Source organism: Seriola lalandi, unplaced genomic scaffold (assembly GCF_002814215.2).
Source record: "Seriola lalandi dorsalis isolate HSWRI2012SDOR001 ecotype SW California unplaced genomic scaffold, Sedor1 jcf7180002054736, whole genome shotgun sequence".
Lineage (NCBI taxonomy): Eukaryota > Metazoa > Chordata > Actinopteri > Carangiformes > Carangidae > Seriola > Seriola lalandi.
Window position 1 is genome coordinate 637,226 of NW_019525289.1, and position 27,955 is coordinate 665,180.

The window sequence follows — 27,955 nt, forward strand, 5'->3', positions numbered from 1 at the left end:
TTCACCTTTATTATTTCTGCATTCTCCTTTCTTTTTTGCTTTATCTCCTTCTTCTTCTTCTTCCTCCTTTCGTTGTGCTGTGTCTCTCTTTCATTCACTCCCCTCCCTCAAGACATCACACGTCTGTCAGGAATGTGTATTTTGTATTTCTTTTTTTTTGCCCTTTGCTACAGTAGCTCTGAAGTGACACCACCCGGGAGATTAGGACTCTTCCATTTACCTCCATACCTCCTCACCTTATCTTCCTACATTTATTATCTTCCGTACACGCTTTGAGCCCGTGACACATGCCATATGGGAACAAAAATTATGCCCGCACCGCTGTACGAATAGTCTTAGTTTAATTGAACTGTCATGTTTCTCCTATTTTGCTGATGGTTATTTTCATTCGGAGCCACATCTTAGTAGTGAAATGTGTAGTCAGTATAGATGAATGTCACACAGACTCGCACACATGTACACACGCGATCGATCAGCTTCTTTCTTGGTGCTGAAGTTTAGATATGGTGTGTTACTGTCCGAGTTGCTTGTTATCCTCTGAGGCCGGGCAGCTTCTGGTGGACCAGGTGTTTCTTTTTCATTCCACCATAACAAGAATGGGACCATTAATAAGAATTTTCTACCTGCTTATTGAGAAGCAACAGTTTGTTGAAGTGTGTGTGTGTGTGTGTGTGTGTGTGTGTGTGTGTGTGTGTGTAAAGCTGGTTTATGAAGTTGTTTCAATGTTCAGTGGCTTCATTATCTTTATGCATCTGCTCTATTTTGGGCAGACCCATGTGCATAATTGAAGCATGAAATAAACCTTATTGAATACCTTTCATCTCATCCTCCTCCCCTGCATTAACTGGGTGACGAAGGACAAACAGTGTCTCGTAAACTGCATTGTGGCATTTAAAATCTCCGGAGAGGTTTTGTATTTCGGGCGTCTGTGTTGTGTTGTTGCCATCACACTTGGCGCTCATTTTTCGGACGTGGACGTCACGGTGGGGTCGGCTGGAGCAAATCCCACAATGCACCACATAAATGACCCAACAGTCCTGCAGCTACATAAAATCATAGTGGACACAGTGGGAAGAGTCTGAGGTCATTCTTGGCTGTAGTTGTTGGTCATTTGGAAATGGCAGGAAGTGGCTTGTTGTGAAATATGTGTCAGTTTGCTGAGTCAGTCTTTGCACTGAAAAGAAAAGGAAAAAAAAAAAGTCTCATCCTCTCAATCCATCCTCTTTAATCATCCTGTTAAGTCATCTTGTAACATAACTCCCACAGTAATGTTTCTTTTGCATCGCATCATCCTTTTATCCTTGAAACTATTTTAACACAATTTTAATCACAACCAAGGTCAATGTGTTACGTATTGATTCATGACAGATTTTGTTATTTATTATTGTATCAAAGATGGGAGGAAAGTGTTTAAGGTCATTTTAAGATGGAATGAGACAGAAGTGAATCTAGTTTGTAGGTTGTGACTCTGTTTTTTGTAAGAAAATAGATGAAGAAACAGATCAGAACTGAGAGCACAGGTTATTTGCTTCAAACTGACCACAGCAATTTTCTTTTTCCCTTGTCCACCAATCAGTGATGAGTGAAGAGCTAGTACAGATGGTAGCGAGATACTACAGATGTGGTCACTGAAAACATCCTACCTTTTTAACAGCGTGCTTCTTTTTGCTCCAGCTCCAAGAGGAATTGCAAGGAAAAGTTGCTGATTAAAGCTAATGGATGAATGGGTTAGAGGAGGTTGTGTATAATAGAACTGGACTGGACTTCACTGCAGTATACAGTGCTAAGATATAGGATATTGATTGGGACTTCGACATGGCCACCATCGTAGACTGAGGAGGTTTGGTCAGAATTGTCTGTTCATTTTCCTACAGCTCGTCCCTCTGTATCCTCCCATCAGGTTCCTCCACAAGGGATGTGGGGCCATCACTAGGTTTAAAGAAGTCCAGCTCTCTCGAGAGCCTCCAGACAGCTGTTGCTGAGGTAACCCTCAACGGGGACCTCCCATTCCACAGGCCTCGCCCCCGCATCATCAGGGGGCGCGGCTGCAACGAGAGCTTCAGGGCGGCCATCGACAAATCCTACGACCGACCGGCTGCCACGGAGGAGGACGATGAGGGCATGGAGACATGTAAGATATCTCATGATTCACCTTCACCTGGGGTTTTAATAAGACTGTCCTCTTTCTGAAAAATCGCAGGTTTGATCCCACCACGGCCCGGGTGTCATCTCTGTCAGCAGCTGGGAGTCCTGTCAGTGTCCTTCAGCAAGACACTTCAACCTCAGTCCCTGTCTAACTCCTGGAACGTGTCTGAAACGTGAAATTATACATCGATAACTTTGCATTATGGGTTACTAAAATGATGCTAAACCACACTAACACAGCAGTGACGATTCCTAACAAGGATCGCTACTGAAACTCAGAAAATGTTGACGAGGCTTCCATACTGATGCATGGGAGTGACAGCATTCTGACTAATGCTCAGTATCTCGCTGCTGAACCTATCACTGCTTGTGGCAATGGCAATATCGCTGACTCAGGATGTAACCAGGATATCAAAAGCATCACATGTCAGTGTGAGGCACCTCAAAGAGGACGAGTCAGGAGGCTGGATACAGCCTGTGATAGACTAGCTTCCTGTTGGGAAATTGGTGACGCATTTACTGGCCTTCTCCCAGAGTCTTTGGATTAGAAGACGACACAACAATGTGTTCAAAGTCACTCTTTCAGTTTTTATTATCACAAAACAAGAAGGAAAGTGTATTAAGATAATCATTTTCATTGGTACTGCAACACAAAGTGCGGAATCTCCAAGAACCATATGTACAACAATGAATTATTTTCAAGCAATAGGTCACAATTACAGTGTCTGTGTCGTGCCTGATTCTTCCTCTGTTTTATCTACATGGAAATGACGTTTGGAACACGTGGTCTTCTTCAGGTGTTCTCCTCTTTTTTTTTCTACACTTAAATGTCATGTCCACATGAAATTAAAGAAGGAATCAGACAGCAGTGCAGGGTATCTTTAAATCTTTCCTGCCACCAAAGAATTTCAAGTTTTTCATTCTATATTCCTTTACATCTATTTTAGAGCAGAAATAATGTGGTGTTTTCTATCTGAAGAGAATCTCATATTATGTCATAGTACCATCTGATTAGTAATGAATGTTTTTGCTTTTCATCACTGTATAAGAGTCGGGTGTCTGATGTTCTTTAATGATAAGTATCTAATTGTGGAGCAGCGCTCTTCCATCACTTGTAATATACATTGAAATTGTATTCAGCTGCTTTTGGTTCTTAGGAGACATAATTATACATCTGTGAGACTAAAAGATTTTCTTCCATTAGGTTTATTGATTTTCATATGTGCCATAGTTCTGCTTAAATGAACTGTTCATTGGTGAAAGATAACATGTTCTCCACCCCCCCACCCCCCCTGTTTCTCCCTCTTCGCCTTCACCGTGTGTCTTTCCCGTCTCCCCAGTGGAGGAGGACACGGAGGAGAGTTCACGATCAGGGAGAGACTCTGTGTCCACGGTGGCCGACCAGACCCCGCTGTCCGGCACCGAGAAACCGCTCGTCAACGGCACCAACCGCACCAAAGAGGAGAAGAAGAAGGACAAGGACAAGGGAGGGAAGGAGAAGAAGAAGCAGGAGGGAGTGAAGGAGAAGGACAAGGGAAAAGCCAAGAAGGGCATGCTGAAGGGACTCGGGGACATGTTCAGGTAAAATGAGAAAACGTTGGAAGTGAGTCTAAGCTTCTAAGTGTGTTTACAGAGCTGCAAGTAAGGCAGGCCCGCTAAGAATTTACATAAATCAATTTCATTTTAATTTTCAAGATATTCCTCTCTGTTTAATGTCAGGAATTAACATATACATTCAAAAAAGTTTCCTGATAGTTTGAAACTTAAACACACACATCTACTTGCGGCTGTGTAAGAACACAGCGTAAGAACTATACACCTTTTGAAGGCTCGGATAAATCGGAAAGAGCTATATGTTTGTTTCTCTGTAAATGATACAAATCACAGACCAGAGCTGTGCAGCCACAGCACTAAATAGTGCGAGGAAGCCCTAATTAGACTTCCACACAACTTGAACAGACAACTTTCTGGTTTCTGTCCCTGTTAATAATTCTTTCTCTGCTTCTTCCAACGTTTCACCTGTCAAACATCCCTTACAGCTAAACTGACAGAAATCCTCTCTCCTACGCACGTATACATTAGCATTGGTGTCCAAATTGGCTCGGAAACCTCAGGGCCTGGCCAGTAATATATCCGTATATCATATTAACCAAAGTGGTGGTGACAGGGAAGGGAAACAATGCCTGTTGTCTGAGAGAGGAAGGTAATGAGATCCACAGAGATGGTGAGAGATAAAGAAGAGAAAGAAGAAAGGTAGATATGGTTTGGTGCAATGGGTAGTGAAAGGTAAAAACAACAACAACAATCTCAACTCAGGGTCCACTGAGTAGATTTTTCTGAAACTTTCATCTCCATCTCACAGTCTTCTTCATCAGGTGGAATTATCTTGGTTGTCAAGTGATTAGGTCATGCATACTAGATAAATCACTTCATGACAACTCAAAGTTTGATTACTACATAATTCCATATGTGTTATTTCATAATTCTGATGTCTTCAGTGTTGATCTACAATGTAGAAAATGGTCAAAATAAAGAAAAACCTATGATGGATTTTGACTTAACATCTTCATCAGTTAATACTTGACCTGTGACCAAGAAGGTCAATATATCGACTTTCCAACCCTGGTGTGAATCTGAGGTCGAGCCCTACAATTCCATCATATCTAAACCTAAGTTGAAAATGAAAATGTAGTATCACTGATATAATTAAAAATCTGTATTAATGGCTTTTTCATTCTTGAGCCTTTAAATACATAGACTGTAAAACCGTAACAAGATATTTAATGTATCTTTGAAGATGAAGGAATAATGAAAAATAGTAGCAAAAAAGGGAGAGCGGTGAACGAGAGAGGGTTTAGACAAAACAATGAGGGCGGATAGAGGACAGTGAGAGCGTGACAGTGATTGTGAATAAAAACGATGGGTTTGGCTGTCAGGAGCTGAAATTGCGCTATTTGGCCCTCAGGGGCTCCACATGGCTCAAGCCAGCAGGGCTCTGTGTCAAACAGGTGGGATCACTTCACATGACACCAGCTTACTTTCAGAGTCAGAGCCACACCCACACACACACACACACACACACACACACACACACACACACACACACACACACACACGATGGAGTAATCAGTGGGATGCACATGAACAAACTCGTGCACAGAGGCACAGTTCACACTCAGGAATAATTAGTAGGGAACACACACGTACATATAGATATATGGTTCACTGAAGTGCACAAACTGCAAATACATGCAGAAATATTTCTAAGTGAAGTCCACACACACACACACAGACCACAGAGACCACACAGATAACACACAAACATCCACAATTTGGTCGCCAACAAATACACACTGCTGTTATTCTCTATGCTTTCACACACACACACACACACACTAAAGTCCAGTTTTCCTCTTCACCTCCCACATGATAACGATTGGTGTGCATTGTCATAACATGAGTGTTATGGCGCTCTGATTGGCTCAATGCTGGCCACATCAGATGTGCTCCATTAAAACTCTGTCTGACTGCCCGTTTGATCTGCGCCCAGTGTTTACTGGCAGAGACAGCTGTGCGCTCCAGAATAATGATGTGAGATATGTCCAGCCCCATCTGTGTGTCTAGTCTGGATCACGAACTCAACTTAAAGGAATAATCCATCACAGATTGACTCAGTGATCCATGTTAGTTCGTGAAAGCTTCAACATTCAGAGCAAATGAAGGTCAGGTAGATTTTAACCAGAGAAATTCATCTGGCTCACAGGAAGTGATGCGGTTAATATTTCTGGTTTGTTAAGAATAAACATAATTCCCCTCAAATACTGTATTCTTCACAAGGACTTTATTTGCTCACATTTAGCTGACTGACTTGTCCAATATTTCTATTTCGGAACAAACACTGTTATTTATCTCTTTAAATATTGTAGCAATGTCAAGATTTATTGGAATTATTTAAGCCATTTTGCTTTTAAGAGAACTGATTGTTGGTTAGTTGCACATTCACCTTGTAAAGCAAACAAACTATTATTTCCTATTACTTGCAAAACTTAATATTCATGAGCAATATATTGGGAAAACTTTATTATTAATAGACCTCACTTTTCAAATCCTTGCTATGAGAGCCACTGAAAACAAAAACATAATTTCTGGTATATGTCCTATGTTGTATTATTTAACATATATAATGTATAAACCAATTATCCAGGCATGTTTATCACTTAGTGTTCCAGTGTTTACATTGTGGTTTGCTCTTGAACTAAATAAGTTGGGATAAACTTTCTTGTTGCAAAAACTCTATTCTTACCCCTTAATTTAAATTTTTAATGATAATGAAACTATTTAATAGCATTTTATTTTCAAAAACAAGTTGATCACAATAAAATTTAACATACAAACACATTAGTCATTATGCATTTATAAGGGCATGGAGAGAAAACATGAACAGAAACACCAACCATGCAGCCATTTTTCATTCTAACATGGGAGTCTATGGGGATTGACTCATTTATGGAGACGGCCTCAAGGGGCCATTCATGGAACTGCAGTTTTTGACACGTCCACGTTGGCTTCATTTTTCAGCCCCGGAGGCTGCCACTTGGCCTAAACAGGCAAATATGAACGATGCAGTTTTACAGGATTAGACTATTACAATTAAATTATGAACGATTATATATGATTGTCATCAGGTCTTGCGTCTTCGCCTCGGACAGATGACTTTTTATGGCTTTCATGTAACACTACCCCTGAGCTTACCCTATAGGAATATTTTTCATAGTAGTAGTCATAGTTTTTATTTCACCTTTTTGTGTCATGTCGTATTGCGCCACATTAAGATGCTCAGAATAGCATTGACAGAAAAACACATCCCATTAAAACCTGCATTGTTTGACTGACGGATAATATGAGGGAGCTACAGTTTAGCAAACAGCACGGTGGTGAGCACCTAGCAACAAACATGTTACTAAAAGGAAAGAAAAAGTTAGTCAGTATTTGCATGTTTGACTTGTGTCGGTGTCAACATGTCACGATGAAACAGCATGCATGAGTGTGTGCTGGCCCCAAACCAAAGAGGGTGGATGTGTCGAGAACGACGTTATAAAAGCCTATAAAAATGGAGCCCTCTCACACGACCAAATGTGATGTGAGCAAGTTAGTTCCCCCCGAGTGGCTCTACAGCGTGTCAAGAGCTCCCGATGGGTGTCGTGTGTTTGAGTCAGTGAGTGTGTGTGTGTGTGTGTGTGTGTGTGTGTGTGAATGAGTGAAGGCGTTCGGTGCAGGAGTGTCAGGGAGCTTGTACTTTGATGTGTGTTTGCATGTAGGAGGGATGGATCAGGAGTGGGAGGCCTGTAGAAGTCAGAAGAGTGTGTGTGTGCGTGTGTGATCAACAGAGCTGCCACCGCCTGACCCTCTCATGTCTCGTAGGCCTCACACTCAGTCCCAATCAAAGCCTCATTACCATCAACCCCTGCCAACGTAACAGCCTGCCAACTCTGTAGCCATCTCTCTCTCTCCCTCCCTCCCTTTCTCTCTCTGTGTCTCTCTCTCTCTCTCTCTGATCATCACTTGGACTCAGAAGCAACACCCAGTCTGTTAGCTTGGCATCTGCAAAGATGGTCGCTGCCCAGAAATTCGAGGACTGCGCTAATTTTGCAGTGGTTTTAGTGTGTGTCTCAGTGTGTGTGTGTGTGTGTGTGTGTGTGTGTGTGTGTGCGTGTACTGCCATGAACAAGTGAACAAGCCTGAACTCAGAAAAGGCTCACGCTGTGACAAGCTTCATGATGTGTTGTCATGATCTGTTTTTTGACCGTTCACGCCGTTGGGTTTTTCCAAAAACCTCTCACTTAAATTTTTTTTGAGTCTGAACTTGTTTGAGGACAGATTTGTCAAGGATTGAGGGACATTGATGCGCCACGCTCTGTTCACTTGACCTCAGCAAGATAGAAATGCATTGTCTGCAAGATAAAAAAAAAATCATGGTCCATTTACCTTTGTTAAGCGGTGAGCTGAATCCTTGCCACTTACAGATCTAAGCTGCTGATATAGTTGTTTAATTTCACTTCATGCATGTAATGAAGACTGTGCCTATAAATAAAGACATGGCCAATGAGAAATGAGACTCTAATGCTGAAAAATGATGAGATAAGATAAGTTAAGATGGACCTACTCATCACCAGGTGTACTTTGGCTTAGCTGTACCTTCAGCTCAGTGTCAATATTAGCATGTTAGTATGGTAACAGTAGCATATGAACCTACGCAGTTAGCTTGTCGACATGCTAATGTTTAGTATGCGTTATTTAGTACACAATCCTTTTAGCATTCTGTTGCTGTCTTTGTTCCGGTTATGTAAAAAACAAATTGTGATGTTTCACATTTGGCAATTTTAAGTTACTGTCATTCTTAATTGTAGCTGCTCATTTCAAAAATGTAATAACCTTTTTTTGTATTTCTGATTTAACTGTGGAAAACTGGTTTTCGAAAAAGGTTTCATTCAATAACATTTTATGGCAGGATGGTAAATGAATTCAATAACTTTCTCCAAGTGATAATTTTGGAACGCTAGGTGTCATAATTTAAAGGCGATATATGTAAATTTTTGCTGTCGCTACATAGCCAACATCAGCATTTACACCTGTTTACTTACCTGTCTAGAAGAAACATTATTCATTCCTTTACTCACCAAGAGCTGTGTCCAATGGTGGAAAGTAACGTCAATGTTAACTCATGTTTTGCTTTTATTTCTATCACTTATTTACGTCTACTGAAGTTACCATGCCAACTAGCTAGCTCCGGTCTAGCTGGGCCATCTTGTCACTTTCAGATAGCGGGTCACTGTAGCGTCCAGTCAGTCCTGAGGAAGAAGTGCTGCTCAGAGGGCGTATTACAACCTCTTGTATGGTAAACACAATGATGGCTGAAGCTCTCAGCAAGTGACCATCACAACCACTTGCTCGCGCTACAAACAACATTTGGCAACATAGAAAACTGGCAAATAGCCCATTAAAAATGGTCAATGAAGGTAGGAAATTCCTGCATTTATCACTGGTATCCTTGACATTTTCATGTATGCCATCATACAGTGATCTTATTTTAGGGGCAGCCTTTCTACAATTTATCTTAAATTCACCACTTTGTGCTGTACTGACATCTCAGCTTAAGCGACCTCTCAGCCGTGTTGCATATCCGGTACGCTTCCCAAAACTGCCCACAACACCAGTTGTTTTCCCTTTTTGTGCTATTGAACGGATTAGCAGTGACACATGGGTGGTCTGCTGAATTGAATTAGCTGAATCCTTGACATTTTGAAGTTGTCGTTTGAAACCACAGAAACCTGTCAAGGCCTCATTATCAATGGCGCCGGGCTCACAAGACAAGGCGGGCCTAACTGTGCCTGGAATATAAGATTATTAAATGCCCTGGTGTCATGGTTAATACTCTGTCTCCTCTTCAAAGTTTTCCCATTCAGTCATAAATCTTGCTGTGTGTGTGTGTGTGTGTGTGTGTGTGTGTGTGTGTGTGTGTGTGTGTGTGTGTGTGTGTGTGTGTGTGTGTGTGTGTGTGTGTGTGTGTGTTTGTGTGTGACAAGGAGAGTTGGGTTGTTTTTTAAGGGGCTGTTAATGAAAGTTAGTGGTGTGGAGAGACAAAGTGTCAACCGTCTCTTTCTGTGATAGATCGCTCCTGCTCTTAGCATTAACAGCAAGCCGTCACTCTTTCAGACGGCCGCAGTTAAATTAATCAGGTAATGGACCTTAGTCTCTGGGCCTCCCCCCGCCCACACTGCAGTTTCCCCTCCTCGTTCCTATCTCTCGCTTTTTCTCACTTTGTCTTTTATACACTCCACAGCATCAGGATCTGTTGTCATTTAAGGGTTTTTACTCGCTATGACACCTGAGGAATAATTTTAGTAGCTGTATTCAGTAGTAGAGTTGCCAAGAGACATTTAAATGTCTCATGGACAAAAAGAGAAACAAATTTATGGACACTTGTGAGCTAGTTATTGTGCCATTGACAGTACATATCACATGCTGTCTGTGATCATCTTGGATTCAATTTAATATTAGCATGAATTTTAATCAAAAGCCCCACGCTGAGACAACGGCACACTGTGCGTAGAAGGCAGTGATGATCAAATGACCAAAATACTTAACGAGAGGACATTTTATTCCTTTTTTTCCTGGTATGGGTCACGGGCCGTTTTTATTTTCTAGACTGATTCATTATGTTTGTCTCATTCTTGGTTCAGTCTGGCTTTAATTCACACACACAAATAAATTCTTTAGTCACTTTCTCTTCATTACTATCATCCATTTCCATTTTCCCCATGTCAACTGTTGGTTTTTCACACCCAATATTGTACAGTTCTTTTCTCTCACTCTCCCATTCATTCTTTTTTTTTTTTGCCTCTCACCTTTTTTCTTCCCATGCCATGTTGTTTACTTCTTTCTGTTTTGTTTCTCAGTGTTTCACACACTCCTACACTCTCGCACCAATGAGTTTTCTCTGCAGATTCATTTGCTTGTTTTTGTTCTTTTCTTCCTGTGTTTCTCTCATTGATTTACTTTATATTCCTTGTTTTCAATTCTCTTTCTTCTGCATCGCTTTCGATGCACACATACATACACACACACACACACACCCCTCACATCTCAGTGTATTTTCCTCTTTTTTCTCTCTCTCTCTCTCTCTCTCTCTCTGCCTCATATCAAGTCAATTTACACTTTTTCTCTCACACTCCACTCTTTCACTTCTTTGGTTTGCTTTTGATCTTGTGACTTTCACTTTCCTTCACCTACTTTTTTATCTTTCCTTTTTTTTTTTTTTTTAACTTTGTCTCTCTTTCTTCTGTCACTTTCACACACTCACACAAACACACACACTCAAAACACACACCTCTTGGGCTTGGCTTTGTATTCTTCACAGCAGTTTAGTTCCTGATTTTAATGTTTCATTCATTGAGTTTCTCTTGCGCAAGTTCATTCTTTTTCTCTCTTGTTCACTGTCCTCTGTCTGTGTCATTAACACACACACACGCGCACACACACACGCACACACACGTTGTCTCTTTAGAAGTCGTGGATATTCTCTGCGGACCAATTTCCCTGTGAATAATCATGGAGGTTCATTGTGGAAGCGAGCGCGGTGCCAAAGTCATTTCTTCAACAGGCTGCAGCTTTATACTGAGTCAATCAAGCTGAAATATCTCTGCAATGGCTCCTATTTCGTTAAGCGTCACTCCCTCCCTATGAATATAATTACTGTGATGGGGCCGCGTCTACGCCTTCTTCGTTTACCACTCCCAACTTTAAACGAACTGAATTGGGTTTGAAGTTGTTAGAAGTACTTTTTCAGATGGTTCATTTGAGGGCTCGATCAAACCTGCGGGGTGTTTTTTTTTTTTGTGTGTGTGTGTGTGATCGCAGACAACATTTTCAGTTGGGGGGGTACCGTCAAGGTTCTGGCTGACAGCAGTGTGGTTTAAGAGTAATGTCTTGCATTTTATCAGCAAACCTGCTGGTTCACTTCAGGTAATAATAGGTGAATCTCTTAGTTTTAGATTATCTAAAAGATTTTCCTTGAAATCATTCTGTTATAACTCTCTAATCCACACCAGAGTCTTAAGTTAAACTGTAGTTAAACCTCACATTATAGCTGCATAGGTATACCAAACAGGTATTAATTTGGCATGTTTTTATGTTGCAGGTTTGGGAAGCACCGAAAGGATGAGCGGCCGGGCGAAAAGATGGATCGTAAAGGCTCCAGCAAATGGAGGCCTGAGGAGACGCAGGTTTCTGAGGAGGAGACAATGAAGATGAGGATGGAGCAGGAGAGGTAAGGTCTTGATGATGTAGCTCCTGCTGAATGCTGTTACATTTAGTTCTGTGCTGCAGGTGTCGCAGGGAGTGTAGCTCCTTTTGTCTCTGGACCCCCATGTCCTTTGTTACTCTGGGATCCAATGTCAAACAGGTTACAAATTGTCATAATCTTGCAGCTCTACTGAGCTATAAGAATCAAAGTGAAGCACAAGTGAATAAAATAACTCGTATTTGCTCTTGGGGATCACTCACAATGTTTTCAAGCGAAAAAATCCATGTGTTTTAATAGCCTTGATCACAGCTCCAAAAGTGCAAATCCAAATTAAAGCTTCTATGTTGTCTGCCCTCCTTTGCCTCTCTTAGCCTTCCTTATCTCGACTCATTAAAGCTGAAATGCTCAAACTAGTGGACGACAAAATTAATTTTGGCTAAGGCTTGTAAAGCCTCTGGTACTGCTCCCTGCTTTGATATATATCAGTTAATATGCAGCATGTGGCCAAAAGTATACGGACAATGTTTCATCCAAAAAAGAAAACGAATTGTTGAAAATGTGTTTCCAAAAAAAAAAAAACACAGGCGGTTAATTTGCTAGGAAGCCTTTGCACAAGACTTTTGGAACCTGCTGCAGGGATTTTGCTCCCATTCAGCCACAGGGGAATTAGTGATATTAGCCACTGATGTTGGCCTGGCTCATAATCTGAGTTTCTCTTCATCCCAAATGGCTTATGATGGGGTTTGAGGTCAGGGCTCAGTGCAGACCAAAAACAAAATATTCCTCCATGGACCTCATTTAGTGTTCTTGGGCATTGTAATTAGAAAACCAAAAAAGGGCCTTACCCAGACTGTTGCTGCAATGTTGGAAGCAAATTATTGTCTAAAATATCATTGTATACTGTAAGAATTCCCTTAATTGGAAAGACCAAAAGTACACAGAAGTATATGGACAGGGATGTTGTACCCGAGTTATGGCTGCTACTACTAACAGCATGATGAGGGAAACAAGGAGGTCGTGACCACAGTTCAGTGTTTTTAATCCTGCATAACAATCAGAGTGAATGAATTCCCTCTACTATGTTTTATAGACTAAATAACAGGGTATGTTCTATATATTTAATAGCTGTGTTTTAATAGTTTAATAAATTCAAATACCTTTTTATTTTTTTTTTTAAAAAGAGCAGATACCGATAACAAAACATAATTTCTGATTGCTGTTATCAGGTGGTTTCTCAAAACCAAACAGCCCTGAGACATCATGTCTCACTGCTTCTCCGTCTCCCTCTCTTTCCACCAAACTAAATGTCAGACGGGCACCATGCCAATATTTTTGGGGGCAGCGGTTTATAAATGCCAAGGCCATTACAGCCCTGCCAGCTAATTAATTCCCATGCTCTTGGTGTAGGGGCAGGAGTCATTACTCCCCTCAGTTGCTCGTTATGAAAATTTGGTTTGTAATTCTTTCTTTACGCCTGCAGAGCAGATAGTCCAATAATATGATAATAGCCTCGTCTTTATTTTTAATTGGCATTAGGTTAACGCAAATGCCACGTCAGATGATTTGGTTTGTTACGCCGGGTATCGTTAAAAGTTCAGAATGGTCTCTTTGTATGTTAATCCGATCTGTAACTTGTCTGTTATTTCCTGTCCTCAAATATTGAAGTCACATGCATTTATTACCATGATGGAGCTGCGACCATTGTGGACCTCTGGACTACTACTACTGTGTTATTTCAGGCATGAGCAGCACAGATAACATGTTCCCTTTTCTACCTTCATTCAACTCATTGTGCAGTTTTACAGTGTTGTCAGGATACAGTGGACTCAGTTGTACTTTTTGCGGTTACATTCTGAATTCATAGTAGATTAAAGTCGATTACATTTTCCCTTTTGTGTATCCTTCAAGATGTGAAGCTTTTCAATCTCAAGTTTCCTTCTCGTGTCATTAAATTGAATATTATCTGTAATCTGGGTTCATTTAAACCTTCAGCACATGATGTAAATGAACTGAATGCCACTACATGCTGGAGTAGGCTATGTGACGTAAATCGGTTTGTATCAGATATGGTAATACCTGTTATTACACAAAGTAGTGTAGAGAAGTAGAGACTGTCATTTTACACCTGTGTCGTCTTCTTTTTCTTCTTTTGCCTCTGCAAGAGCTGAGAAGTGGGTGGGTCAGTTATTTTTCACATTTCAGTTTTGTTTTGTTTGTTAGTGTGTAGTGGTTTTGTCATGTAAAGCACTCAGGGCAAGAAAGAGCAAAGGGAAATCGGGCACAAGGCGGGATGAGAAACCAAAAATCAGCTAAATGCACGTAGGAACTCTGAGCATTTACAGAGCAGGAAGTATCTGGGGATTGTCTGACAGTAGTTCTTTAAATCAATGCAATAATTATAATGTTCAGGGTGGGGTGTTTGACTCACTCCAACCAAGCGTGCCCCACCTCCCTGAGCACCTGAAAAGCACAAGCACACTTCTCTCTCATTTGGATTTAACCATTAGCTGAGATGCACTGATATTGACGGGGAGATCCCACAGAGGACTGTGGAGGACTGTGGAGGACTGTAGAGGACTGTGGAGGACCATGGCTCCTTCGGCGTTAAACAACAATCCAGTTAGCTGCATTTCGCCGAGCTGCTCCTCGCAAGGGTTCAGCTGGGAGCTTTGGCACCTCGCTGCAGAGCGTCTATTGATTGGCGACTGCCAGAGGCTATGGTTAATCCAGCTGTGATTGACTAGATGGATCACATGGTTTAAGTGTCATGTCCCAGTGGACTCCCACCCCAACTGAGACAAACAAATCTAAACAGACAGCTCAGACAGTGCACTGATGTTTGCAAGGGGGTAATGCATGGTCATTTGAAGAGCACATAAACATGCATATACAGTATGGAAGTGATGCTTCAGTGTTGACATCAATGTACTGTATATGATAATGTGTTTGGCCTGAATCAGATAGTTGCTGTGTATTGATTGGAAACATTCACAGCTATTTTAGTACATACAGTATCTCTAGTTCTCACTACCTTATTTTCTTTAGTAAAATTAAGGTGTTGGCTAATGCTAATGCTGCTGTACTATCCTAAGCTTTGCTTTGGACAATGCAACATGCTACAGTAGAAACTGCAAGGTATTCTACCTGGCATGTGTGATTGCACCTGTTTGATTGGCCAACACAGTGGGTTGCCAGATGATATTGGCCTGTATTGTGGCAAAAAAATTGAGCCAACATAACACTCTCTTTTGCCAGAGCTATCTGTACACAAAGCACACAACACTGAACACATCAGGCCCTGTATGAATCCAGTGTGTGTTTTAAGAGGCAGCCACTGTTCTGCACAGTATACCAAGTCATTTGTCCCAGTGAACTTCCCTTGACCCAGTCGCTGCTGCTCAGCATCAGCTCTTCTAATGTAAAATGTATTCTCGTGGTTCCTTACCATGGCATGCAACAGAGAAATGTTGCGTTCTTAAAAATGTCCAAATTTGCTTCTGCATAGCTGGGTTGACCCATATGAATTATCAAATCCCTGCAATATTCCCCTTGAAGAACACAGCAAGTGCTTCAAAAGTGGCTAAAATTTCGTCCTCCAAACCATGAAACATTTACAGATATCAATCCAAAAAGGATTTTCAGCAGCCATCTTATCCTGCTGGACCTTCTCCCTTCATGTACTTCCTGCCTTTCTCTGTGGTCTATCAGTTATGTCAGCATAGGAAGGTTTATTACACAGCGGGTAGAATAGCACATAATGGACAATTGTTCTGACTCGATGTGGTAGAAAGGTCACTCGTCAAACACCTTTCTTCTACCATAATGTGCCATCCTGCCGGTTCTCTCCCCTTTTATATGCTTTCTCTCCCTCTCTTTCTGCTCTGCACTTTCCTTTGTTTAACGTCTGACTCTCTTCGTACCTCTCCTGTTGCTCTTTTTTTTTTTCCCATTTACCCTTCATGCTGAGAGTATTTTCATCTCTCATCAAGGTTAGTCGTTAGAGAAAACAGGGTTTCCCTTACGCAAATATTTTGGGACTGAGAGGTTAATGATTAGGCCAAGTGTGGTTTTCCTTCCTCACCCGTTTCAATCAACGTAATTGTATTTGTGGAACAGTTTTAGCCACATTGCTTGTTAAGTGCTTGTCATATTGACATAGATAGAGACTTTGTCTGATTTTGTCTCAAAGGAATACTCCTGTTAACACTTACTTCCTGCATGCGTTAAAGGTGGCTCGAAAAAGTTTTAAAATTTTGAAGTGTTAGTGAAGGATGGCAGCTGTAGACATCCAGGATTCAAACCAGTTACAATGGATTCTAGTGGTGGCACAGATCCACTGCAAAGAACGATTTTCAGAGACAACCATAATCTACTTTTCCACCCTCAGTACGTTCTTAAGTTTTCCCCAAAAAATATGACTGTTACACAGCTTCCAATTGTCGCTAATTGCTAACTGTTCACTTTGTCTGCTAATGTAGTGTAGGTGGTGACTGCTAACATGCTAGTGATGAATGCAAAATGTATATTTATCAATATTTTGGTAGAAAAATCTATTGTTTTTGACAGCAGACATTGAGAGTGGATGACAGTAAATTCAACCCAACAGAGTGTGTGTTTAATACTTACAACAAAATGATTTTTTTGTGTGTGTGTGTGTGTATTCCTTTGAAGGAGCTATTTGTAAGCTTTGCTATTGCTGCATAGCTAACATTAGCATTAGCAGCTGTTTACTTACCAGTCTGGAAGAAACGTTACAAGTTCAGCTGTCTCCATCGGTAGAAAGCAACGCCAATGTTATCTCTTGTCTCTATGGTGTCTGTTCTTCTAATGAAGTTAGCATGCTAACCAGCTAGCCCCGACATGTCTCGTCACTTTCCGATAGTGACTCTCTGTAACCTGCTGCTCAGAGTACGCGTTATAACCTCTTGTCTTGTAAACACAACGATGGCTGAAGCTCTCGTTAATTGTCAATCACCACCACCTGCTCCCGGCAAGAAACCACGTTTGGCAGCAAACAAAACTTACTAATAGCCCCTTTAAAGTTGGTTATTGTAAACTGTTTTAATAAGTATAATTAACTGTGATTGTCAATATGAAAATGTTAAGAGTATAACCAAACTGAAACAAACCTGAACCAAAACCTATCCATTGACCAACAGATCAATGGACAATAAAATACAGTGCATATACTGTATTTCAGGCATGTTTGTAGGTTTCCGTCCTTGCCGTTTGTTCGGTACTTCAACTCTTTAGATTTCAGATTGTGTCCTTTGTCACATAACACAACTGGTTCAAAGCTGCATCCTTCCTCACTCAGAAACTGGCCCCGTTGACCCCGTCCAGGGCCTCGTTATGGAATGGGGTCTGCACGGCGAAGGCCAGGCGGCTGGATTGGTATGTCTGGCCTTATCTTATCAGCCACTGTGCTTGTGTATACAATCAGTAGCTGCTCCCACTCCTGCTGCTGCTTTCTCTGATGGAAAACACTGTTTTTCCTCTGGGTTTAAAGATAGATCCCTCAAGGGCCCTGCTTCCTTCTGCGCCATTAGATAATTGCTGAGTCCACAAATAGTACAGACGCAGTGTGCAAATCCCAAAGCTTTCATCTGACATAGGTTGAGTTGTCGGAGTAAGTGTACATTTTGCTAAAAAAGATTGTTACCCCTGTCCAGATTCAGTGGGGAGCTGTTAGTCATCAAGTTCATTAGCAGCCTTATTTAGGTGTTTTAAAGTAATCCCTCTCATTTCTGTTCTTTTAATTCACATTGTGCTCCCTCCAATGGGGAACTCTCCTTATCAGACTTATTGTTTCGTTATGCACAGCATGCAAATTTTCTGGAGGAAGCATTTCAGATTTCAGCCCGCTGTGTGTTCAGTGAAGTTGCACCCCCTACCTCGCCACCACTGCGGCTGTCCCATTCGCTTTCTCGCTGCCATTAAAAAGGGGCCTGGAGAAAAGAGAGCAGTATGATAATTGGTAGTTGTAAAGCTCTGATAATTGGCATGGCTGTAATTATGGGGCTGCGCAATAGGTAGTCCCCCTGCTGTAGAAAATGGTGTTGCCAGTTATTCACAAGATAATGGCCTAAAGAGAAAGAGTGTACGTATGATTTCTGTGTGTTTTGGTTCTTCTGTGTGTGAGACAGAAAGGTGTCAGACGTGTGTGTGTGTGTGTGTGTGTGTTTGAGAGACACAGAGAGAAAAGGGTAGCAGCTATACATTAGCAGCACTCTGAATACAAAGTGCTTTCTTTGTTCGAGGTGTTGAGGGGGCGAGACACTATTATGCATTGTTTATGGTATTATTCATTGGGGAAAAAAAGCATAAATAATAGACTCCACATCTTCTCTCTTTTCTGTAATGGAAAGCTAAAAAGGCACAGTAAACAATCACTTGCAGATGTTGCAGCGGTGCGTCTGGTGTTTTGTTAGTGTGACACCTGAGATTTACAGCATGTGTACAAAGCTTTAGCAACATAAAGGTTTCACCTGTGCAGCGCTAAATATGTAATATAATATGTTTACATCATTTTTTTTTCTGCCTGTATCCTGCAATAGTATTTCTTTTATGTTGCTATTATTGTGCTGTTATCAATATATAAATATAGTATATAAAAATATATGTTTGCAATAGCCCTTTAATGTCACTTACAAGAGGTGCTGTAGCTCAGGATGACAGAACCTCTTTACTTTTCATTCCACTGAACTTTGACAAATGAGACTATTTCAGACCTTGAAATGTTTGTATAATAAAATACAACTCTCTTATAATATTTAAAATGACCAAACTCAGGCTTATTCTTCTGTCAGTCTCCCCATGGTCAAGTCAATATGGAAAGGACTCTCATCTGAAAGTAAATTAACTGTAAATGTTACATTTTCTGGCCAATTTTCTTTACAACAAAAGGCAGCATTTGCAGAATGCTTGCCAAGGATAACACAATAATACACAGGTGTATTTGATAGTCCTGGATACATGAATGTAATAATAACACATGGAGGAATTTGGTAACATAACAACAGAATGCAGTACAGTTCAAAAACTGCAAACATTTTTAATAGAGATGGCCCCAAGCTACACAGGACCGTATTTATTTGGACTTAGTATGGAAGTTTCAGCCAGGAAATCTAGACTTTTAGCATCAACGTGTCCTCCATCATCTTCTTCACCAGGATCCAGGCCAAGACCAGGGAGCTGAGAGAGCGACAGGCCAGGGAACGGGACTACGCCGAGATTCTGGACATAAGCCGCACGCCGGAGAGGTCCTCTGAGGAGGAGCACACGTACGCCGGAATCAACCCCCTGAACAGCTCCGTGGACAGCGGTCACAGCCGACCCCACAGCCCCCGAGACGAATACCCCTACATCCATCCACACCACCAGCAGCAGCACTCCGATTCCCTCTACACCCAAGTCAGCAAAGCTCGCAATGACCGGCCTCCATCTGCAGACAGGTAGGAGTGGATTTAATGCATTTGTTTCTAGATTTCTTTTCTTAGAGCTTGATGCGAGGGGTCAATTTTCCTTTCTTTTTTTTTTTTTTTTTTTATAAAGTTTTGTGACTTCTTATTTTAAAAACAAACTCCTCAGCTGCAGACCCGCGTCACATTTATTTTCCTTTACTTACCGACTGTCTTCCCTGGGAAAAAAGATGAATTAATTACCTGGTGACACTAATGAATTCCACTGGAGTCACATTCCCATTCAAGATGCCATTTCCGTTCAGACCGGGTCACGGGCTGCCATTCACAGTTCAGCAACCTTTTTGCCTCCCAATTCCGAACCACAGCCCAGTGGTGGTATTTTCAGGGAAAAGGTCTGTCTGGGGGCCCGATTCCACCTCGCATTCCCAGCTCTCGTAACTCTGAGGCAGCATTATTGCGCAGAGATGGCAGGCTGGCTATCACACCTGGAGGAGAAAATAATCACAGCAACAGAAGGCAGGTGGTAAATGTCAGCCCGCCGACTGCTAGACACAATGCGCCAGTCTCGGGGGGGTGGGGGTGGAATTACTCTGGGGAGGTAGTGAGTGAATGGAAAACCTTTGAATACCTGTCTCTCTTTCTGCCCCGCTTGACCTTTTCTACCTTTCTTTCTCTCTGTCTTTCATTCTCTTGTTGATTTCACCTCGTTGCTGCCTTTTCACTTTGCTGCATTTCGCTGCCTTTCTGTGAATGTATTCCGTCTGAGCCCATGATTGACAGCTGTCACTCACTTAGAATAATCACTTTGGGCTGGCACTGAGATCCTTTTCCACTGTGCACTTGCTTTCTCTTCATTTACAGCAGCCAAGCGGCGTTATGAAACTTAAATACCAATGCAAAGTCCACTGCAGTGACAGCCAGCCAAGTAAAAGCCTGAATCTTCTAAAAGCCTGCGTCTTGTCAACAGCAGCAGCAGCAGCAGCAGTAGTTGTCGGCACTGCAGGTCCATGCTGAGTTGCTCCCAAATCCTCCCCCGATCAATGAATGTTGAGTTTCGTGGCCCCAAGATGGATTTGGGAAACTCGAAGCCAATCGAGGGAAGCCTGCAGCGCAGCAGAAACACAGGCGTTGCAGGCGGGTACATCCACGGCTGAATGAATGGGTTTGTCTTAGTCGTGGTTTTCACGCATCCCCAGATGGCCCCGGCAGCCTGTGTGTACTTCAAGAGTGCTGTAGCTCGTATTGATTCATAATTCATGGTGCTGCTGTTGTCAGTGTATGATTTTTTTTTTTTCTTCTTTTTTTTGTATCCCTGGATGCAGTACTGCGTTGAGGTATGCACATGCACAACAGAAGATAATATTACAGTTTTAGAGTTTTATTTAATTAAGAGAGGGAATTCACTCATGATTTAGACTCTAATCATCATCTTATTAAAGTTTATAGCTCAATTCAATAACCACATAAGCAATCTATTTCTTTTTTGTCTCCCTCAGTCTAGTATGTGATTGGTTTTAGTTGTATACCTCTTTGGGGTGAACATGTTTTACAGGAGAGCTTCCACCCTAAAGCCCAAAACAACAACAACAACAACAACAGCAGCACATTTAAAGTGTTAACTAGTCCCGTGTTTGCAAATATTTATTTATATATTTTATTGAATTGAATTGAATTGAATTTTTAGAGTGTTGGTTGGACAAAAACAAGATATCATCCTTGGCAGTGGGAACCTGTGATGAGCCTCTTGACTGTTTACATCGACAGGTAAAATGATGAATTAGTTGGTCTGAAAAATAATGAATGCATTATTCAACAATTAAGTATTCAGTAGTTGCAGCCCTGAAATGGATAACCATGACCGTTTAACTTCAGTAGTGCATTTCATTGCACTCCAGGCTTTGGCTAACTGCTCCACAGGTCCTCAGAGACATGTCTCATTATTGCATTTAATTTTCTTCCACCACAAAGAAATTAGGCAGAGGCAATATTGGTCTTCTCGATTAATATCAGCAACAGGTCTTACTTATGTTTGGCTTTGGTTGGACTGCGGCCTTTGAGAGCACAAAAAAATGTTCTGCCTGAATAATGTTCTTTATGTGGTTATGAACACAGCTGTTCGGTGTTACTTTTCACACTGTATATCAGCTGCTCATGGCTAACCATGCTGCCCCAGAGGTGAAATGCTGGCTCTGTTTAGGAGGCTTTGATTACAGCAGTATAGGTGCCAGGGACACAGTAAGAAAAATATACCTCCTGAGAGAACCAGGAAGTGTGCTTCCTGTGTCCTGTCTGCCTTTCTTCCCTCTACTGAACAGGAAGTGAATTAGACCCTGCCATGGCAGGAGGGAGAGTCACCCGACGGCGGGAGTGTTTGTTATTGTGGGATTCGAATGGCAGCATGAGCTGATATCAGAGCTTTAAGACTGTGGAGATTTGATCAAAGCAACATGTCCCTAGAAACTTTTTTTTCCTACACTAACACTTAAGTTGAAACTTAAACAGTTTGGGATTTCGTTTGAGTCAGCTCGCTACTGAGGGTGATGCTCTGTGCGTCAGATCAGTTTAACTGGCTGAGTCTGTGGCGCTTAATGTTTTTTATGCCCAGTTCATGACCCAAATCAAGCATGATATGGCTTTCAAATTGTCACGGTTTTACATTTGTGTTTGTATGGTCGTCTTGTTAGCGCTGCCATGTTGTGATTGTCACAAGATTATGACTCAGACTCAAATGGAAGGGGCCCCGGCTGCAGCAGAGAGATTTGTAAGCTTTAGAATATTATATAATAATAACTATGTTTATTTATATTACACATATCATAAGAAGGTTACGCAGGGCTTCCAACTGCAAACACAAGCACAATTTAAAACAGTGATGAATGGAAAATGCATAGCAAAGCACACAACACAACATAAACACATGCACACAGTAACAATGCTTTAAAATACAAAAAACTGCATGAGAGACAACATAAAAAACATAAGTGTGTTTTCAGTAGCGACCCTCAGGAAAACTAATCCAAAGCCTCAGGACCCTGACTGCATGTAGTCATAACTGCCCTGATGAAAAAAAATGCTAGCAGCTAATGAAGCAATTCAGAGCTCCTCAACTTACAAACAGGTTCTATTAAGACTTGTATCAAACAGTAAATACTATAATATTTATCTATTCAGAAATTGAGTGTGAATCTTCATCAGCAGATTGAGACTCTGGGGTGCGGTAACCAGCTCCACACAGGCTATAGTTGTAAGTGGAAGGCTTGGGCTGATATTCTATAATATAGAATATTGCGATATTTTTCATGATAGCGTGCCAGAGATAATATTGTATATCAAGCAAAGAAATATTTGGGCTGGATGGTGTCAGATTAGTGCATGTAAAATTGGAAGATTGTTCATATTTTGTGGATTTAGTTAAGAGCGTTGTTGCCTAACACTGCACCATTTTGTAAATGTTGTATGGACATTTGGTTGTGACAGGAATATAATGCATTACAATGGTCTAGATGAGATACAACCATGGCATTAACAATGCATTTACCATGTCCAGAATCTGGATCACAACTGCTCTACATTTGACTACAGAAGGAGAGTAATCCAGGCTTAAATATATCACAACAGGCAAAACTGCCTTTGATGCTGCTCCCACAACCCTTAATTGCTGTCATACTCTCAGTACAACTGCTACTAACGATAAGAATCATCAACATTGTTACCATCATCTTCCTGAAGCATGTTATCCAAACTTCCAAACTAACCCCGACACTGACACAACCTTCTGAGCAACACGGCCAAAACCTTTTCTTGAGTCTCTAAATGAGGAGAGCAGAATCAGTCCAGCCCTGTGGTCTCTCAATTCCTCCTGGGGCTGTAAAATGTACAATTGCACTTTCTTAGCATCGTGGTGCTTTAGCAGTCTTAGGGGAAACGAAAAAAAACAAAACATGCAGCTGCATAAATATCCAGTGGAATTCATTTTTAATTGCTTCTTTTTTTCCTTCAGACATCGCACTGTCAGAAATTTCAATTTAACTGCGGAGGTTTAAAAACAGAAAACAACTAAAAGGGGCTTGAAGGAGCTTCAGAGGCCTTTGGGAACAGTTTGCCATTTCCTTTGCTTTAAAGAACCATGACCATGAGGACTGTGTGCTCAGCCGGTCCTGAAACAACATTTAGCTCTTTCTTCTAGAGTCCGCTCCGTAACATTTACTTTCAGGATGAGACGTTGTTTCTTCGTAGACGATGTCTCTTGTTTATGTTCAGAGCTGCTTATTTGAACAAGACAGTAAATTGGAAGATGTGGATGTTTATTCAGAAGCACAAGATGTTGTGGTTGTGTTGCGTTGCGTAGGTGGTACGGTGTACTATCAGGTTGCAAACAGTCTCTTTTTAAGTGTTTCTGTTTTGGCTCCCAACCAAATTGCATAACCTTGCTGCTGGGACACTGGTGGTCTTTCTTTCTCCCTGCCAAGCAAAATATTGTCCAGAGCTGAGTGTTTTTATCTCCCCCATGTTTTCCCATCATTACAGCTACAAAAATATTCCTCACTGAGGTCCCAGAGTGTATGATTGTCATCTGCTGGCATTTGTCAGTGTTGTTTTTCCTAAATTCCCTAAAATAGGAAATAAAATGTAGAAGTAGATGTATAAGTCACAGCAGACAACGTCCAGAGAATGTTTTGCCAGTTCCAGTAATCATTCATGTTTCTCAGGTGTTGATTAGCTGCATTCACTAAAAACATATTGTGAAGCAGTCCAGCGTGTTGTCGAATACCTTTATTAGCCCTCAACACTTCTGTATCACACTCCATCCCTGTTTTGTGGGTGTAAGTGCACGCAGAGAGCCAAGTGAATTAGCCACCATTGTTTTATTCCCCTCCCAGCTACAAGGCAGCAGTGAATGCTGGGAAGGCTCTGAGGGATTTGGTGTGATTTGATTCTCCGCGTTTCCCGAGGAGGCAGCGCTCTTATTGAATCGGCTCCATTACATTTCATCTCCACCGGGGGAATAAAGGGGCCTCAGAGGGAGCGAGCGCGGTCGTGTTGTATCACAAACACACCAGAAACAGCAACGCCGACAAACAAACAGACAGCAGTCGCCTTGCAGCTTTTCGCAGGCCGATAAGGTGGTGTGTGTGTGTGTGTGTGTGTGTGTGTGTTTGTGTTTGTGTTTGTGTTTGTGTGTGTGTGTGTGTGTGTGTGTGTGTGTTTGCGCGCGTTTGTGCGTGTGTGCGCACGTGCGCATTTACACTTCATGCATGCTGTGTGCAGGAACTGTTTAATAGTGTGTATCTGCGCCGGTGCTTGTGTCATTCCTTGCTATGTTTAGATGGCAGCCACTTTGTTCACAAGCACATGTGTATTTGCTGGAAATGTAGACGAGTGAGAGTGACAACTCAAAGGTGTGTGTTTCTGTGGATTTGTGTGTGTGTGTGTGTGTGGGTGGGTGGGTGTGTGGGTGTGTGGGTGAGCCACAGAATGATGGCAGGTATATGCAGCCGCATGCAGTAAACACAAATCTCCCGCCTCATGTAAGATTCTGTGAGGGCTGGATTAACCTGTGAGGGAACCCTGGGGGGAAAAATGAGCCATGGGTTCCTGTTGACCCCCTGTTCTTCCAACTTTCCTGTACATTGTGCATACATTCCCTTCTCTGAGTATACATGGCAGCTATGATATATTTTGCCTGCAGCCCCAGAAATGGATCAGTGCCTCCTATCCTGAAACAGCATCTGCACTCGGTTTCACTGTGTGTTACTTAGTTTATGGTAATTTGATTAAAACATGGATTTATGTAGGAATATGCATTATATAAGCGTGATTTGATTAATTAAGTCAAAAGGGGTTGCTTGTCATTAGAATCATTAAACTGGAGTCCCTCTCAGCTCTATGCACCTTTTTAGCCTCTTTTAGCTTAGTGTTTACGTTTTTGCCCACCATACTTCATTCTTATCAACATTGTTTCCATCCATTGCAGCTGTTTTGAGCAAACAAGCTCTGATAAACTGACTACGCTCCTGCCCAGCCCCAAACTGCAGGCAGACAAAGCTAGAAACTGGCTGGTGAACACACTGGAGCACTTGCAGTTTGGCTCTTCCAGCAGTTGAAGAGCCAAATATTTCCCTCAGGTGAGGAGACCAAAACAGGGCTAAAAGAAGAGTTAAAGGACCAGTGTGTAGGATTTAGTGGCATCTCATGGTGAGGTTGCAGATTGCCTCCCCTCCTTTTCCAAGAACCTACGGTGGCATTAACATAATGTAAAGACACAGGAGGTAATGTAGACACACTCACATAATGGAACGTAACATAATGTGAAAACATATACCCCTTGAGCCGGTGTTTGGTTTGTCCATAGTGGGCTACTGTAGAAATATGGTGGTACAACATGGCGGGCTCTGTGGAAGGGGGACCCACTTCCTATGTAGATATGAAGGGCTCGTTCTAAGCTAACAAAAACACAATGATTCTCAGTGTCAGGTGATTATACACTAATGAAGATATAATTATGAATATTATATTCCTTTTCCATAGATCCTCCTAAATCTTACACACTAGTCCTTTAATATTGGACTGAGATTCATCAGGTGTCCAGAAACATGACATGACAAACATGTGAATGCCAATGGTACTCTGAGTCTGCTAGACATTTAAATAGACAACTGTTTGCTAACACATTCAGTACATGGTCATAACATGTCAGATGTTGAGTGTGAAGTTTTCCCACACTGTCCATGTGGCCTAAGGCATTTATCATTTCAGTTTATTTTGTGCTTCAGTGGGACATACCACCAGGCAAAAACTTTAAGTTGATAGTTAATTACCACAAACTAATTGTGTGAATGTTAAATCAACCTTGGTTGGAAACCTAAAGACTGTTTGTAGCCAGCACATGAATAGTAAGTTGCTGCATTGCTCTTTACTTAACGATTAATTCAATCACACCCTTTCAGTGTTGAGTAAACATGCAGCTAATCCAACATTCCTGTCCATTTAGGGGCCTCCGGGTCTCCCGACAGAAGCCCCAGTTTGGCATCAGGCATGTAAAACACAAAGACCAAACTAGAAACATGAACAGAGGAGTATCCAGAACTCGCACATACTCACAAACACACACACAAACACACACCGTGTCAAGTACAGACAGAGATTTAAAAGACTACAAGTTTAGATATAATTTTCTTGGATTTACAAACTAAGGCCAAAACAGTAGGTGCCAGTATTTTACACTGTATGATGGGATCAACGGGAAAAAAAAACCTTTCTTTCTCATTATCCCCCATAATCCACTTACTAACAGACATCATCCGTGTTGTTTTTCACTCTCATTCCCATGTTTATCTAATCCCACACATCTGACCTTAAAGCGTTTCTCAATCTGTTTATCTCCTCTGTTTTCACATTAACAGGCGTCTGCCCTGTTTGATGATTTAACACATTATCATGTCATGTTCTACAACGGTTAATTTCCCACAGAACAGGACCAGCTCTGATTAAGATGCTGCTGCTGTGCAAAATCTTGTTGAATCCACAGAATCAGCTTTCAAAACTCTGTTTTCTCTGTATTTAAACAGAGATTCAAGCTAAGACTTTGTTTTCATTTTCTGTGGGGCTCAAAGTCTGACAAATTCAATTTTAAAGCCAAGTACATAAAGTGAACTATTCAGCTGGAAAACTGTGTGGAAAAGTGGTTTGCTTGTTCGCTTTTTTTTTTTTCTCCTGCCAGACTAACCTGGAGTTGGAGGAAATCACAGCTGTGACTTCTCCCCTTCTCCCCGACCGTTAAAGACCTGAGAAAAATCAAGCTCGGCAGCTTTTCTCTGCGTCTCAGCTGCTCCACTCTCTGGCTCGTAATGTGCGAATAGGCCCGCAGACGAGACGTTGGCTTTCACTGCTGTGCAGAATGTGAATGTGTGTTCTCGCCGCTCACTGAGCAGAACAGGTTGTCTTACTACAGCTTGGGGGACATCTCTGTTTTGAGGGTCATTGTGACTGCCTGAAATTGTCGCTTTTGAATGCTGAATCCACAGTCTGGTGATGGGAGCACGGACAGAATTTTGATCAGCTGCCACCATGTTTGGCCTCCGGGTGGAAGACATCTACACAACACAGACGTACTTGAACTTTTTTGCACCTGAGAAAACTCATCTCATCAGCAGTAGGTGGCTGGAGAGATTCAAGATACTGCCTCTGAAGCTAGCTACATCTGCATCCCAACTGTTTGGCCCCTATTGACACCCAATCTAGCTTCCACCTAATCTGGGTGGGCATGTTGTGTGTGCACCCTGTAGTCTCCAAGTGAACACGGCAGACCACAAATGTCAGCTACACTTTGCCTGCAGACCCAGAAACTAACCAGTGCTCCGGTTCTGCAAAAATATATGTGGTCATTAAATACAACCTTATTGAGAAACACTTACTATGAACTAAAATAATAAAGATCTGAAGACTTGATATTGATTCAAGGCTCCTTTTATGGGACAGGGCTGCAAGAATAGTTAATAATGCAGAACCCGCCTTTGTTAATATTGTGCTTTTGTGGTGCATAATCCTTAAAAAGATTTGCAATTAATGAAAAGACCACAGTAGA

At 41.7% G+C, this 27,955-nt stretch overlaps 1 protein-coding gene across 11 annotated transcripts in view; it reads left to right on the forward strand.

Annotated features, from left to right (window-relative positions):
* Positions 1 to 27,955, forward strand: part of pard3ab (par-3 family cell polarity regulator alpha, b) — a 243,006-nt gene that overhangs the window by 165,021 nt on the left and 50,030 nt on the right. For 10 of the 11 annotated variants that reach the window (XM_023424526.2, XM_087178806.1, XM_087178803.1 and 7 more), the window contains 4 exons: positions 1,901 to 2,131; positions 3,486 to 3,726; positions 11,843 to 11,971; positions 19,120 to 19,401. In XM_023424526.2, coding sequence (XP_023280294.1) covers positions 1,901 to 2,131; positions 3,486 to 3,726; positions 11,843 to 11,971; positions 19,120 to 19,401 — 883 coding nt within the window. The remainder of the gene's footprint in view (positions 1 to 1,900; positions 2,132 to 3,485; positions 3,727 to 11,842; positions 11,972 to 19,119; positions 19,402 to 27,955) is intronic. The other variant, XM_087178812.1, reaches the window with a different exon arrangement.